This window comes from Alligator sinensis, unplaced genomic scaffold (genome assembly GCF_000455745.1).
Source record: "Alligator sinensis unplaced genomic scaffold, ASM45574v1 scaffold1398_1, whole genome shotgun sequence".
Taxonomy (NCBI): domain Eukaryota; kingdom Metazoa; phylum Chordata; order Crocodylia; family Alligatoridae; genus Alligator; species Alligator sinensis.
Window position 1 is genome coordinate 432,089 of NW_005842417.1, and position 12,523 is coordinate 444,611.

The window sequence follows — 12,523 nt, forward strand, 5'->3', positions numbered from 1 at the left end:
CATCAACCCTGCCCTGTTTGAATTCCTTTAATAGCTTGTTACGGGGAGATCTGATCCAGCGGTCGCTCCCCACGATCTGCAGTCTGCACACAACCCCCAGCCAGCACAACTCCAACAGGACTTCCATTACTAGCATACGGAGACAGACCTACGGCAGGGTCTACCCAGTTCTCCTGATCAGGCCTGATGGATCGACCGTTCACATTCGCTATAAGGAGCCGAGGTGGATTCTGACGGTAAGGCTGAGCCAGAGCTCTTTCTTCTGTAGAGCTGTTGGAGAAAGAAAGTTGCCCAAACAGCAACTAGTTGGATAGGTAGAAGCTTTCACTAATGCAGGGGTGGGCAATTATTTGGGTCTGTGGGCCACATAAAGAGTTTTGATGAGCTGTCACAGGTTGGGTCATCAGACCCCCCACCCCCGCACAACAACTTACCAAAACTCCCTATGTGGGATGGGGCTGTGGGCAGGGAGTGAGATGGGCGATCTGCTGGGGGGGCATGTACGGGGTGGGGGAAGCTGCATGGGTGCTAGGTCCTGGGAGCTGGAAGGGGGTGAGCAGGGGATGCATGCAGCAGAGCTTGCCCGGGTGGTGCAGTCCATAGCTACTACTCTCCGACTCTGCATGGGGCTGAGCCTACGCAGGCAGCCACCCGCACCCACCATCCTGGTCCTGGCCAGCAGGCACAGCTTACTGGCAGGGCTTCTTCTGGTGTGGCAGCTCCCTTCACCTCCAGTGGCAACACCTCTCCCTGCTGTACTGTTCCCAGCAGGGGAGAAGCTGCAACCAGGCAGCTCCTGCCCCAGCATGCGGGGCTTTGGCTCCCAGCTGCCTTCCACCAGGTCCACTGCAGCGAGAGCAGAGGGAGGAGCTGCTGCTGGAGGTGATGGCTTCCAGGCACCAGGAGCAGTCCTCCCGGAAGCTGTGTGCACTGCCTGGGGTTGGCGGGTGCAGGCAGAAGTGCATTGCTGGCTTCCCTGCACCAGGCTTGGCTCCATGTGGAGTACCACAGGGGCAGCCACAGGCTGGATCCAATCAATTGGGGGTCACCCCTCACAGGCTGGATCCAATCAGCTGGTGGGCCAGATCTGGCTCACGGGCTGTATTTTGCCCACGCCTGCACTAATGCCTCCTTAAATCCCTTGGGTAACAGATGAATGCAGAGTGACTTGTGCATCCTTCTCAAACCAATGAGCCCACTTCGGGCAGTGAGATCCAACTCGCAGCGTTCTATAAAACTGCGTGGCCATTGATTTTTTTTGGAGCAAAATCTCTTGATGACATCTCGCCTTTCTCCTTTTGGACGTGACAGAGTCCTTGGAGCTCTGTTCTAGATCGACCTTCTTCTCTTTGTTCTATTGTTGATTAATTTTTTTTCTATCCCCCCTCCCCCTTTCCTTCTCAGATGCCTGTAGACCTCAACACTCTTCCTGAGGCTGAAAGAAGAGCCCGGTTAAGGAAACGTGATCGCGGCAAGCTCCAAATCAAGCAGGAGAGACTGCTTGAGGATGACTTTAATATGGATCGTTACAAGGAATTCTGGAAGAAAAAATGAGGGCTTGTTCGGAGGATCTGCGAGGAGGTCTGAGGATTTGGGACTGTGCTGAAGGAGACTAACACAATCTTCTGGGATGGTGGTTTTTACATGAGTAAAGATCCTTTACCCCATAACTGCTTGTGCTCCTATTGTGTGTGTGCGTGTGTGTTTGAAAGGTACCACCCTGGAGACTGTAGGTCTCTGTTTATCTGGTGATCGGTTGGATGGGCAATGACAAAAAACCACAATACGTCAAGGAATGACGGGAAAGTTCATTCTCCCTGAAGCATTCAGTCTTTGGTTTTTCTGCTGAGCTAACCAAGAAAGGTGCCAACTGGTGCCCCTGTACTGGTGGCTTTGTGGGTTGAGGAATCAATTAACTAGGAGCTGGGCTGAAGCATCCCAACTGCCCTCAGAGTCTGTAAAATCTTACTAGCCCTGTTTTTGAGAGTGACCTTGCTGCCCATGGATCATTTAAAAAGGTGAAAACTCTCTTAGTGTGCCACTCCCGGGACCAACCATGGCTGAGCGATCACCTTATCTTGTACTTAGGAGGTACTGGAAGCCATAGGGGTGGTTTGAAATGGGTGTTTAAGATGCACTTCTCTGTACCAGGGCAGGATGGTCCAGGGCCGCTTGGAGCCTTTCATCTCGGGAGACTTCAAAGCCACGGCAGAACGGGGAAATGGCTTGGCTTCCCCTACTGCAAAATATAGCAGCCTCTGGGGAAAACATGATGCCAGCGGGTGAGCAGGGGCAGGGCTAGGAGCCACAGCTGCAAGTTCCCACTAGCAGGCGGGTGAGCCAGGACGGGCTTCTATGTGTGGCAGCGCAAGAGATCCTGGGATACTGGAGGACTTCAACTTCGGCCACCCCTTAACGGGACAGGAGCTGGGTTGTGCGGATCAGAAAGCATCCTGCTGGGAGTGGCGTAACTTTAAACCGCATAAGAAGGCTCCGGGGTGTTACCGTGTGGACAACCCAGGGCTTAAGCGCTCCAAGAGCCGCCCACGTTTCCCAGGCAACAAGCCCTTACTTAGTGCGCCAGCGCAGCTTCTAGGTCACAGAGGAGACGAGCAAGGTGCGCCTGCTCCCCGCCGCCAGGGAAAGGGTTAAATCCCCCGAGACAATGGCACGTCCGGGCGGCTGCATTCTCCGAAGGGCGGGGGGCGGCGTTCCCCGAAGGGGGGGGGGGGGGGAGCGCTCGGTGCCCAGCCAACGGCAGGCGGGCGCCGCGCTTCCTTCCGGGTTGCTCCATTCTATCCCCCCGCGGGCTGAGCGCAGTGGTATGTTCCGAACCAGCCGGAAGCCGCTTGCAACAGTGGTGCAGGCGTTCGGAGCACGTGGGGGCGGGGCGGTCCGGGTCTGCGGCTGCGGGCAGCGCCTTGCGGGTAAGCAGGGGAGTGGGAGTGGGCCTGGGCTGGGCGGGGCGAGCTCGCCCCGGGCCCGGCAGGAAAGCCCCTAGCAGCTGATCACCCTCCTGGGTTGTTCCCCCTTCCAGCAGGGATGCAGGGCAATGATCCTGCAGGGGGTGGGAGGGAAGTGGGGCTTGGCTTCTGCCTCTCTGTAGTGCCCTGATCTGCTGGGGAGCTCTGGGGCTGGGGGGAGCAGCGTGCTGGTGTGTGCACGGTGCTGCTGTGTAAAAACACGCATGAGGGGGATCCAAGCTGGCACTTCTGGGCATGAGCCCGTTGCCCCAGGGAGCAGGGAGAGGTTGCCTTGCTCATGTGCACCCACAAAAAGCCCCGCAGGGCACTGGGGGGAGGGGTAGCCCGCCCCTCCTGAAGCTGGAGCCGTCAGCAGAAGGATGCGGTGTTCGGAGGACCACGATTCGGGTGTGCTGCGTGATCTCCGTGTCCTGCGACACGCGGCGTCTCGTGTCGTGGCGGTGAAAGGCCTGGGATGTCTCACTTGAGCACTTCTGCAGGACTGGGGCGAGGCTGGCCGGCCTTTTGGGGGGGGGCTGGGTTCAACGCAGGGGGAGACTGTTTCCTGCCAGAGTGAGCCCAGGGCCAGGCCCCTTGTTGCAGAAAGCTCTCCCTAGGAAAGCTTTGCTTGCAGTGGCCAACTTTAGCCACTTCTGCGTATGGAGGGAGGGGAGCGGGCAGGGGAAGAACATGCTCATTTACTCCTCCTGGTACCTGACCCAGAGACGGGGCAGTCGCTGAAATGCTCCGGTGTAGGAGCAGGCAGCCCCTGTGCAAGGTGCAGGGAGTGTGGCTTGTTATCTGGGGTGGCTTTTTTTCTAGGGAAACTAGCCTTTTGCTCCTCACAGAGGATGCTGAGGCTGGGCTGGGGCTTGTAATCCTCCTGCTTGTCTTTTAGCTGCAGTGCCTTGGGTTGAGCATCTGGGCACCTGGCGGTGATCTCCGATTGACCCATCGCTGCTGGCCGTTCGCGCCATGTTCGGCTCATCCCGCGGAGGTGTGAGGGGGGGACAGGACCAGTTCAACTGGGAGGATGTGAAGACGGATAAGCAGCGGGAGAACTATCTGGGTAAGGGGAGATCCCATGATTATTTACAGCCTCTGGGGGAATCCAGCGCTCTGTCACAGCCTGACCAGCAGCCCTGGCAGCTGGTGAGTATCTGCAAGACCCCCAAGTCTCAGCCACTTTGAGACCGCTGTTCTGGCTGCATTTGCAGGCTTCGCTGCCTTGCTGGGGTGTTTCTTCGTGGTGTTCACATTGGCTGCAAAGGGTTCTGCTCTTTGCCTCACCTTGCAAGCACTTTGTGCTTTGAACAGGCCACTGCAGGTCTTTGAGGCTGGTGTGGGTCCGCTGTGATCGCCCAGTCTGCCCTACAAAACACAGGCCTGGGAACTCTACTCCAGGCCTTCCATGCTGAGCCTGGCCATCTGTGGTGGGCTTCAAGGGAAGAGCTGCTTTAACAGGACTGTTTGGAGAATGTCCCATTTCCCCTAGGAAGCAAAGAGGTGTCTGAGCATCGGTGAGCAAAGCGAATCTGGCTTAGGCTGTCAGTCACGCTGCTAAAACACTTCGGGGGCTGCAGCAGTAGAAAGTTGCCATACAAATACTGCACAGATGGGCTCTCACATGTTGCCTGTTCATAAAATGCCACTCTTAGAAGCTTAGTGGCTTGTCCTGTTGCCAACACAACCTTTTTCTGCCATCTGTGAGGGCGTTTGTGTGTCACGTGGTTGCCACACTCCACCCTAGATTTTGCTGCTTTTCAGTGCAGCGGCATATATAGAGTTACAAAGCCCTTTGTGGATCCTTAGTGGCGATCAATGCTATATAAACGTAAGTTATTCGGGTATTGTGTTGGGTTTCTATTACAGGGGAGGTTCCTGAGCCATCCCAGTGACCTGTTACTGGAAACTTAGAGGTTGGGATATATTGCTGAATAGATTTGCAGCTTCAGACAGGTGCCTCTGCAGGATGCCCTGGGCCTGGCTAAGGGCAGGAGCTGGGTGGTTCTTGTAGAGCTCTTTGCTCATGTGCCAGGGCGCTTCCCATGGGGGTCACAGCATCTACCCTCTTTGTGGAGAAGCTGAGGTGGAGAGATGAAGTGACTTGGCCAGGGTCACGTGGCAGGTCAGTGGCAGAGCCAGGAACCGAACCCAGGTCTCTGATCCCAGTGGATTGGTCCCCACGTGACCCGAGTCGTGGATCTGACTCTGTTCTGCTGCCTGGGCAGGGACGTCTTTACAGGCCGGATGTTCTGGTTCTGCTGACGGCCTCTCTCGTTTTCTGCGGCAGGGAATTCCCTCATGGCTCCGGTGGGAAGGTGGCAGAAGGGGAAGGACCTCACATGGTATGCGAAGGGGAAGAAGGAGGGCGTGCAGATGTCCCGGGAAGAAGAGTTGGCTGCCGTCCGGCTGGCCGAACAGGAGGCCATGATGGCAGCACTGTAAGTTCAGGGGGGATGTATTGCACTGGTGACTTCCACACACTCAGAGCTGCGTTCTCCAATACGCGTTTCTGGTTGTGAATTGGTTGTCGCAGCCTGGGAAGTCGCCTCGACTTTCCGCCCCACCCTCCTCCGTGGGTGTTTAGTCTGTAGGGAGGGAAGGTGTCAGCCCTCATTTGCCTTCCTGCTACTCATTGCCACATCCACCAGGCTTCTGCCTCGGGCAGTTCTCCCTAGATAAAGTCGGTCCAGCTCCCAGGCCATTTATTTGATACCCCTGAACGAACTGATTCTAGCCTTTCTTTTTCTAGTTTTGGCTTATGCAACAAACCAAAAATGTGCCCAAAGCTGCTATGCAAGTAAAATCTAATTGAAGAGAGAGCAAGTGGTTTTTGTCCTAAGAGAAAGTAGGCAAATAAGCGAAATGTGTGAATAACCAATATGCGATGAAGCAGAATCTGCTGGACAGGAGAGGGTTCGACGTGGATGATGCTCAGGGCATGCGCTTATCTGAATGCAGGGATCTGGACTTGAGCTCCCAGGAGGCCTTTCTAGTTCTGTATTCCTAAAATATGCTTAACCAAAGACATGTTTCCGTTTCTGGAGCCGCTTGCACTTGTGGTTCATGGCGTCTCTGGGTCTGCTGACCTGGTAATCTCCTAGAGCTGAACTGATGGGGAGTACGTTCATGACAACGCCAGACTGAGTCTCTCTCGAGTGATACGGGAGCCTGACATCACCTGTTTTTGCTTTGCTTTTTTTTAATGATGATATTGTGGATTTTACTCTTTCTAGAGGCTACAAGAATATGAAGAGACACCCCACCGGCCTGAGCAAAGAGGTAACATGGGCATCCACCCCTGGGAGACGTGGCACTTTTGTGCTGGTGGGAAGCGGTGGGGGGAAGATGGCATTTCATGATGGCATAGACTATCTGGGCTTTGCATGCCAAAATACTGAAATGAATGCTTTAAACAGACTGGTGCTTACAAGGATTCACCTTTGGGGCGTGAGGGTGGGGTTTCAGCCTTTAGGGTCAGAAACAGGTCTCTAGAAAAGGTAACTTGGTCCTCAGTTACGTATTGCTCCCTAAAAAATGTTTCTGCCCCTTTTAAAAAAAAAAAAATGCATCCAAAAACCCAAACCCTTCCTGATTCCCCACCTTGCTTCTCTGCTGGTCCCAGACTGATGGAGTAGCCAGTCTCTTCAGGAGCACAGAGGCTTAGCAGGAAAAGGTACTCCTGGGGAAGCCATCTCTCCCCTCCATCCACCTTCTTAATTGCAGGTGCTGAGTATGGAGAGAGGAGAGAGCTGGGCAGCATCCTGGGGTGCAAGGCATTCTGGGAATTGTAGTTCTCTAGATTAGCAGTGGAGCTGCTCTTGGGTGGAGTGGTGCTGTCAACTCCCCCTCTTTTTTTTTGGCACCAAAGCCTGTGTCCAGAGAGCAAAAAAATGCTGATTACAGCAGCAAAAACCTGGGGGTCCGTTACAGAGATGTGGTTTGCATCTTGGGAAAGCTGGGGTTTAAAGCTGCTTTCAGCCCACGTCACGGCAGTGGGGCTGGAGACACCGAGACACGATGGGATTTGAGCATGGAAGCAGGGAGCCAGGCAATAGGAGTGAGGTGGCTTTTGAAGCCCAGTACTTAGGGATCAGGGAGAGTGAAAATTGAGCTGCGTTTGCTATGGGGAAGCTATTATTTCCAGTCCTGTTGTTTTACGAGTGGGATGACGCCTGAATACTCTCGCTGGTCTGGTTCTGCTTTATTGGCTGTTGTCTAAGGCCAAGCAAAACAAGCAGCTTAATTCTCAATCCCTGACTACGTGGGATGCGAACTGTGAGTAAGGCACTTTAAGAAGACGTAAGATTTGGGGCAGACTTTTCCCCAGCTTTCTGAAATGTCCGTGAATTGGTGCTTCTACGGTGGTTGAAGGCTATTCTGGTAACGTTACCAGAGTATCAAGAGACCCCAGTTGAGATCAGGGCTCTGCACTGAATGAGAATCGCTCCCTCGTCCAAATCTCCCAGTCTAAATAACTCGGAGAGGAGAACGGAGTTTGTCGAGGCTACCCTGGAGGTCAGTGTCACAGCCAGGATTAGACTCGGAGCCTCCTGATTCTCAACCCGGTGCCCTTTCCATCAGGCGAGGGCCAGCTGTTTCCTCTGCGGTACTTGCTTATCCCGGAGGATTTTTGCAAGGTTTGGTTGATGGGAGTAACGAGGTGACAAGCAGCCTCTTTGGCCCCAGAGTATTTCCCCTTCTCCTTTTCATGCCCTGTCTGGGGTCACGCTGGTCTCTCCTGCCACAGGGAGGGTGGTGCTACCAGCTTGCCCAGTTCATTGTTCAGTTCCACAGACGTAATGCTCCTTCTCGCCTGTCTGTCCGCAGGACCTGGCCGAGGTCTGTAAGCGCGACGGAGTGGAACATGAGGATAAGGATGTGGATCGTGTGGTGGGGCTGGGGAGCTCAAGGGGGGGGGATGTCCTCTACGAGGAGGAAACTGCAGTGCTTTCCCCTGTTCTTGAAACCGCTCCCGTCTAACACGATCTCTGGCGGCCCTCAGTTGGCAGATGTTTTGCTCCTGCAGCTCTCTGCTCCCCGAATCCTCTGCAGGTTTCTCTCCCTGTTGCCCTTTTGTTGTCCTCTATTACCACTAGGGTAGCAGACCATGAATCATCCTGTTGGCCCCCAGAACACACATGCCAAATAGGAAGTGATGTGATGTAGTAAGTTAATTAGAACAGACCAATCAGCAGCTTCCCTCTACGGAAGCAGGTCACATCTTTCTCCAGCAAAGGGAAGAGCATCTGAGTAGCATATTGTGAAGTCCAAAGCGCCGTGTAGGTAGAGACGTACTCTGCAGGTTGTTGTACATCCATAGAGCCCTAACCTGGTAAGGATGGAAACAAAACTCAATGCTTCATGTAGTACAAGAGGAGTCTAAAGAAACAGAGAGGACCCGTTTGTCTGGCCATTTCTGGGCGATCTTGTGGGATAGCAATAGTGCTGTGCCCTTTTTTTATGGGGTTCCAGAGTGATTTATTACCATCATTGAATCCTTGCAACCCACCCTCTTAAGCGAAGTGATCCCCAAAGGAGACGTAGGGGTGGCAGAGATTAAAGGGTTGTGCCAAGATCCTGCGGTAACTCTGTGGCAGGGTTGGGAACAGACTTCGGGGACGCTGGGCTCCCAAGTCTGGGCTGAGGCAAGGACGTTCCTCCGCCGCACTGTGAAAACGTCATTTGCTCAGCTGTAGTTGTGCACGTGCGCCAGAGAACGTCGCCTCTAAGTGCCCACGTGGTGTTGCTCTGATTTCCAGTGGCTGTTCCGGCAGAATGACGCTTTCCAGAGAAGACAAAGAGGCTGCCAAGCTGGGGCTTTCTGTGTTCACGGTGAGTCTCTCCGGACTCTGGGTGATGGCTTACTCCTTGGGGCTGGGATGCTGGGTGCTTGGGAGAGGTACGATCCTTGCTTTGTGGTGTCCCCCCACCTAAGCCAGTCTTGTGGGATTGGTTTCACTTAGCTCATGTTTTGGGAGTGCTTTTGTTTCGGGACTAATCTGTCCCCATGCCGATGTGGGCTCTATGTGGGCCCATGTCCCCTTAACCTCTGAGCATGTTATGATTGCAGTGTAGTTCTGTACCTTGCAGGAGTGCTGCAAGCATATAAGATTGCCTCCATTTTACAGACTGGGGGGGTGAGGCATAGGGAGCTAAGGCTGTGTCTGCCCGTTAGATCCTTAAGCGCGTACCTGCCACTATCCACACCGTGAACCCTTTTCCTTGATCTCAACAGCAGTTTAACCTGAGCCTGGAAGCTCTGCTGAGATACTGGGTATGAGGCTGGCACCCCCACTCCCTCTCATCTCTTGGCCTGTGCTCTCCTTGCACTGTGGTGTGAACTGACGTAGGCCTTGAGCCCAGGAAGTGCTTTAGCAGCAATGTCACAATTCCCTGCTCCTCTCTTCCACCTCTCCTGCACCTCAGTGCCCCTTTTCTATTGCTCCTGAGTAGAGACAAACCATCTACAGGCCGATTCCTAGAAGGACACCACGAGAAAAGCTAGGATGCATCTTAGTGCTGTGCTCCCAGAAGAAGAGCAACCTGTGACACTGGTGTGGCGACCAAGTCTGATATAGATAAGAAGGAGGTGCCTCACATGACCTCAAGGTTGATCCTAAATATCAGTGTAGGCTTGGCCTAAGTGACCTGCCTGAGGTCAGGGGGGTAGTCTGTGGCAGAGGAGGTGATCCTGTCCCCATGATCTTCTGCTGTTTAACTGGATGCTTCCTGAGAGCTGGGTGGTGTACTGGTGGGGGATAATGGAGAAGAACCTGACCTGGTCGTCCTCACCTCTGTGAACTTTGGGTTTGGACCTAAATGTTTAGAGTCTGCAGCTCTGCCTCTTACCTGTGCAATGAGTCAAATCCCCAGTTACCAGCCCAGCCTTCAGGGGTCCGAAGCAGCCATTCCCATGGCATGTATATGAGAAGTGTGAGCTAAGCTATTGAGCCTCTCGCTACAAGGCTGGGGTGGCTGGGACCGTTCGGGTAGCTGAGTTACAGGACAGATACTCCTCAGTGCATCACGATGGGGAACGGAAATGGAGGTACCAGGGGTTGGGGGAAGGTACAGTGAAGTGAGGTGGTGGTTGGAAAGAGCTCAAGGCATTATTGAAAGCCAGAGGGGCTGTAATGCAGTATTGCAGTGAAGAAAATGTCCAGAGAATGGCCGCACTTCACCCTCACTCGGGGAAATACTGCAGTTTGGTGCTAGCCAGAGCCCTGACTCCATTGTGCCTTCCCTTAGCTGGGGAGACATGAGCAAATTTGCAACTAGAAGACCAGGGGCGCTTTGGGCAACGGTGTGGGAGAGTTGGTGTTGGGGAGAAGAAAGGTGCTCCTGATGTATATCACCAGGATGTTCCTCTCCTCAGCTTTGACATCCTCTTAATGGTGTCGAGGGCTAATTTGTTAGCGGCTTGCTGGTGTGACGCTTTATTTCCTGTTGAAACTCTAGCATCACAAAGTAACCGAGAATCCAGAGACTTCCAGCACAAAGAGGAAGCAGGACAAGGAAGAAAAAGCAGAAGAGAAAAGGTAAAAATAGCCTGCTTGCACATTATCTGCAGCTGTCTCTTGGGTGGGGAATGGCAAGCGAAGAAGAGCTGGGTGGATCTCGGAAGAATTCCTCCCTGGCCTTGCGTGCCCTTGGTTTGAATTGAAAATACCCTTATTGCCAACCCTCATGATTGTTGGCATTGTTCTTAAAGTCTCCATTTCGGGAATGTGAAAAACTTAGTTTTTTCTTATATATAAAAGAAAGAGCTACATTTTTCATGTTCCCAAAGAGAAATGCCCAAAATCATGAGGGTTGGCAATACTGAAATGCCTTGCAAGTCACGTTTCACGTGTTGTGGATGTTAGCAGCTGGGATCTGTTTAATCCTGAAACAAATTTTGTTCAGGCAGGACTGTTGATCAAGACAGAGTTAATTTATGGGGTGGAAGGAAGAAGTGATGCCGCAGAGCTGTGTGTCAAGCCTGTGAGCTGGTTTGTAGGCCGCTTGTCTGATCCCTGCAATACATGTTGGGCATCTGTCCTTGGCTAGACTGTCTTAAGTACTTGTTCCTGCAGTATCCAGGCACTTCATGGATGGACTTATCTTTGACCCTCCCTCTTGTGAAGCTGGACACTGCTGTAATTTGTGTCTTAAGCAGATAACTGTTGCTCACAGACACGAGAAGCTTATAAAACTGAGACTTGAACCCAGGTTTACTAATTTGGAGGCAAGTGCATTAACCACTGGGCTGTCCTTCCACCTCGATGTGTCAGTTTGATCTGAGGTCTTGAGAGATGTCAGTTCATCAAATCCTCATAGAGCCACGGAAGCAAAACAGCCCCACTTCCATTGTAGGCTGTGAATTAGACAGGATGATCCGTATACTTCTGCGGGGTCAATCGCAGCTCTGCTCTGAATGAAGCCCTTTTGCCTTAAAAAACAAACAAACAAAAACACCCTCTAAATTCATGAGCCTCCGGTCATTGGGAATACCCTGACTTACCTGAGCAAGTGTCTGTTCTGTGACTGACAGCTGCTCGAGTCAGGGGCCTGTTGGATAAATGCACCGTTCACTTAACCTCGTACTGCGTTGCTAGTTGCAGTGTGTTGCCTGTTGCTCACATTGAAACGAGTATCAGTTCTCTGCATACCTGAAGTGCATAAGCCACTTGACGGCATAAGAGCTCGTCAGTCCCCCCCCCCCCTTTCTGCTTCGATGTAATTGTACTTGTTTTCTTGCATAATTAACAACGGTCAATTGGTTTCGCCAAATCAAGGCTTCTAATAGCAGCCCTGAGCTAAGTCCTGTCAGCTTGGGTGCTATTAGAGGTATAAAGTGCTCTGAGTAGCAAGACTTAATGAAATGCAGAAAGCTCAAGGTCAGCTGCTGCTGCAGTTAAGGAGCAGGGTAAGTGCATAGCATGTTTTCCCAGGGCCCCGGCTGTGCTCAGAGATGGTGAGTGCTCTTCGTTCCCCTGGAAAAGCAGAGCTGTTTGTCGTAGAGGAGTCCTGATCCTGGGAGACTGAATCGTAGAAGTGTGGAGAAGCTCCAGAGCCAGGATTGTCCCCATCCAAACCATCCTGCCCAAATCCATAATCTAACCTCTTAGCAAAACTACCATCAACCTGACATAACACAAGATGTGACCCCTGAACTTGCCCTAGGGAAAGCAGGGGGAACACGGCAGCCAGTGTCCCACTTCTAGAAAAGGCTGTTGCAAGGGATCCCAGATGGAGGGCTATGCACCCTGCTACAGAGGAAGGTAAAAAACCCCACAGTCCATACCAATCTCGCCATGGGGTAAAATTCCTTCCTGACTTCAAATCTGGCAATTGAAGGTTTTCCCAAGACCTGGACATGGGCGGCAGGATGCTCCATCACAAGAAATGGGAGTGTCCAGAGCCTCCGTGTGTTCAGGGCAAAATGCCAGACCCAGGTCTCCAGCAGAGCTTTGCCTCTGCACTCCTCTGTCTCTAGCAGCTATGCAAGATGCTTGAATGGAGATGAGCCCCAGAGACAATATTGAAATTAATTCTGCAGATGGAAGGAAAGA

The 12,523-nt window shown here is 52.8% G+C and overlaps 2 protein-coding genes across 4 annotated transcripts in view; both read left to right on the forward strand.

Moving 5' to 3' along the window:
• The window catches only part of MRPL55 (mitochondrial ribosomal protein L55), a 4,633-nt gene extending 2,963 nt beyond the window's left edge, over positions 1–1,670 (forward strand). For both annotated transcript variants that reach the window (XM_006030068.3, XM_025211615.1), the window contains exons 3-4: positions 35–236; positions 1,405–1,670. In XM_006030068.3, the coding sequence (XP_006030130.1) occupies positions 35–236; positions 1,405–1,554 (352 nt within the window). In that variant the 3' untranslated portion in view covers positions 1,555–1,670. The remainder of the gene's footprint in view (positions 1–34; positions 237–1,404) is intronic.
• A 1,122-nt stretch (positions 1,671–2,792) lies between these two features.
• Positions 2,793–12,523, forward strand: part of CUNH1orf35 (chromosome unknown C1orf35 homolog) — a 17,414-nt gene continuing 7,683 nt past the window's right edge. Inside the window, exons 1-7 of one of the 2 annotated variants that reach the window (XM_006030070.3) lie at positions 2,793–2,927; positions 3,862–4,032; positions 5,257–5,407; positions 6,203–6,248; positions 7,797–7,879; positions 8,729–8,801; positions 10,428–10,507. In XM_006030070.3, coding sequence (XP_006030132.1) covers positions 3,939–4,032; positions 5,257–5,407; positions 6,203–6,248; positions 7,797–7,879; positions 8,729–8,801; positions 10,428–10,507 — 527 coding nt within the window. In that variant the 5' untranslated portion in view covers positions 2,793–2,927; positions 3,862–3,938. Of the gene's footprint in view, positions 2,928–3,206; positions 3,372–3,861; positions 4,033–5,256; positions 5,408–6,202; positions 6,249–7,796; positions 7,880–8,728; positions 8,802–10,427; positions 10,508–12,523 lie in introns of those variants that run through there. The other variant, XM_025211645.1, reaches the window with a different exon arrangement.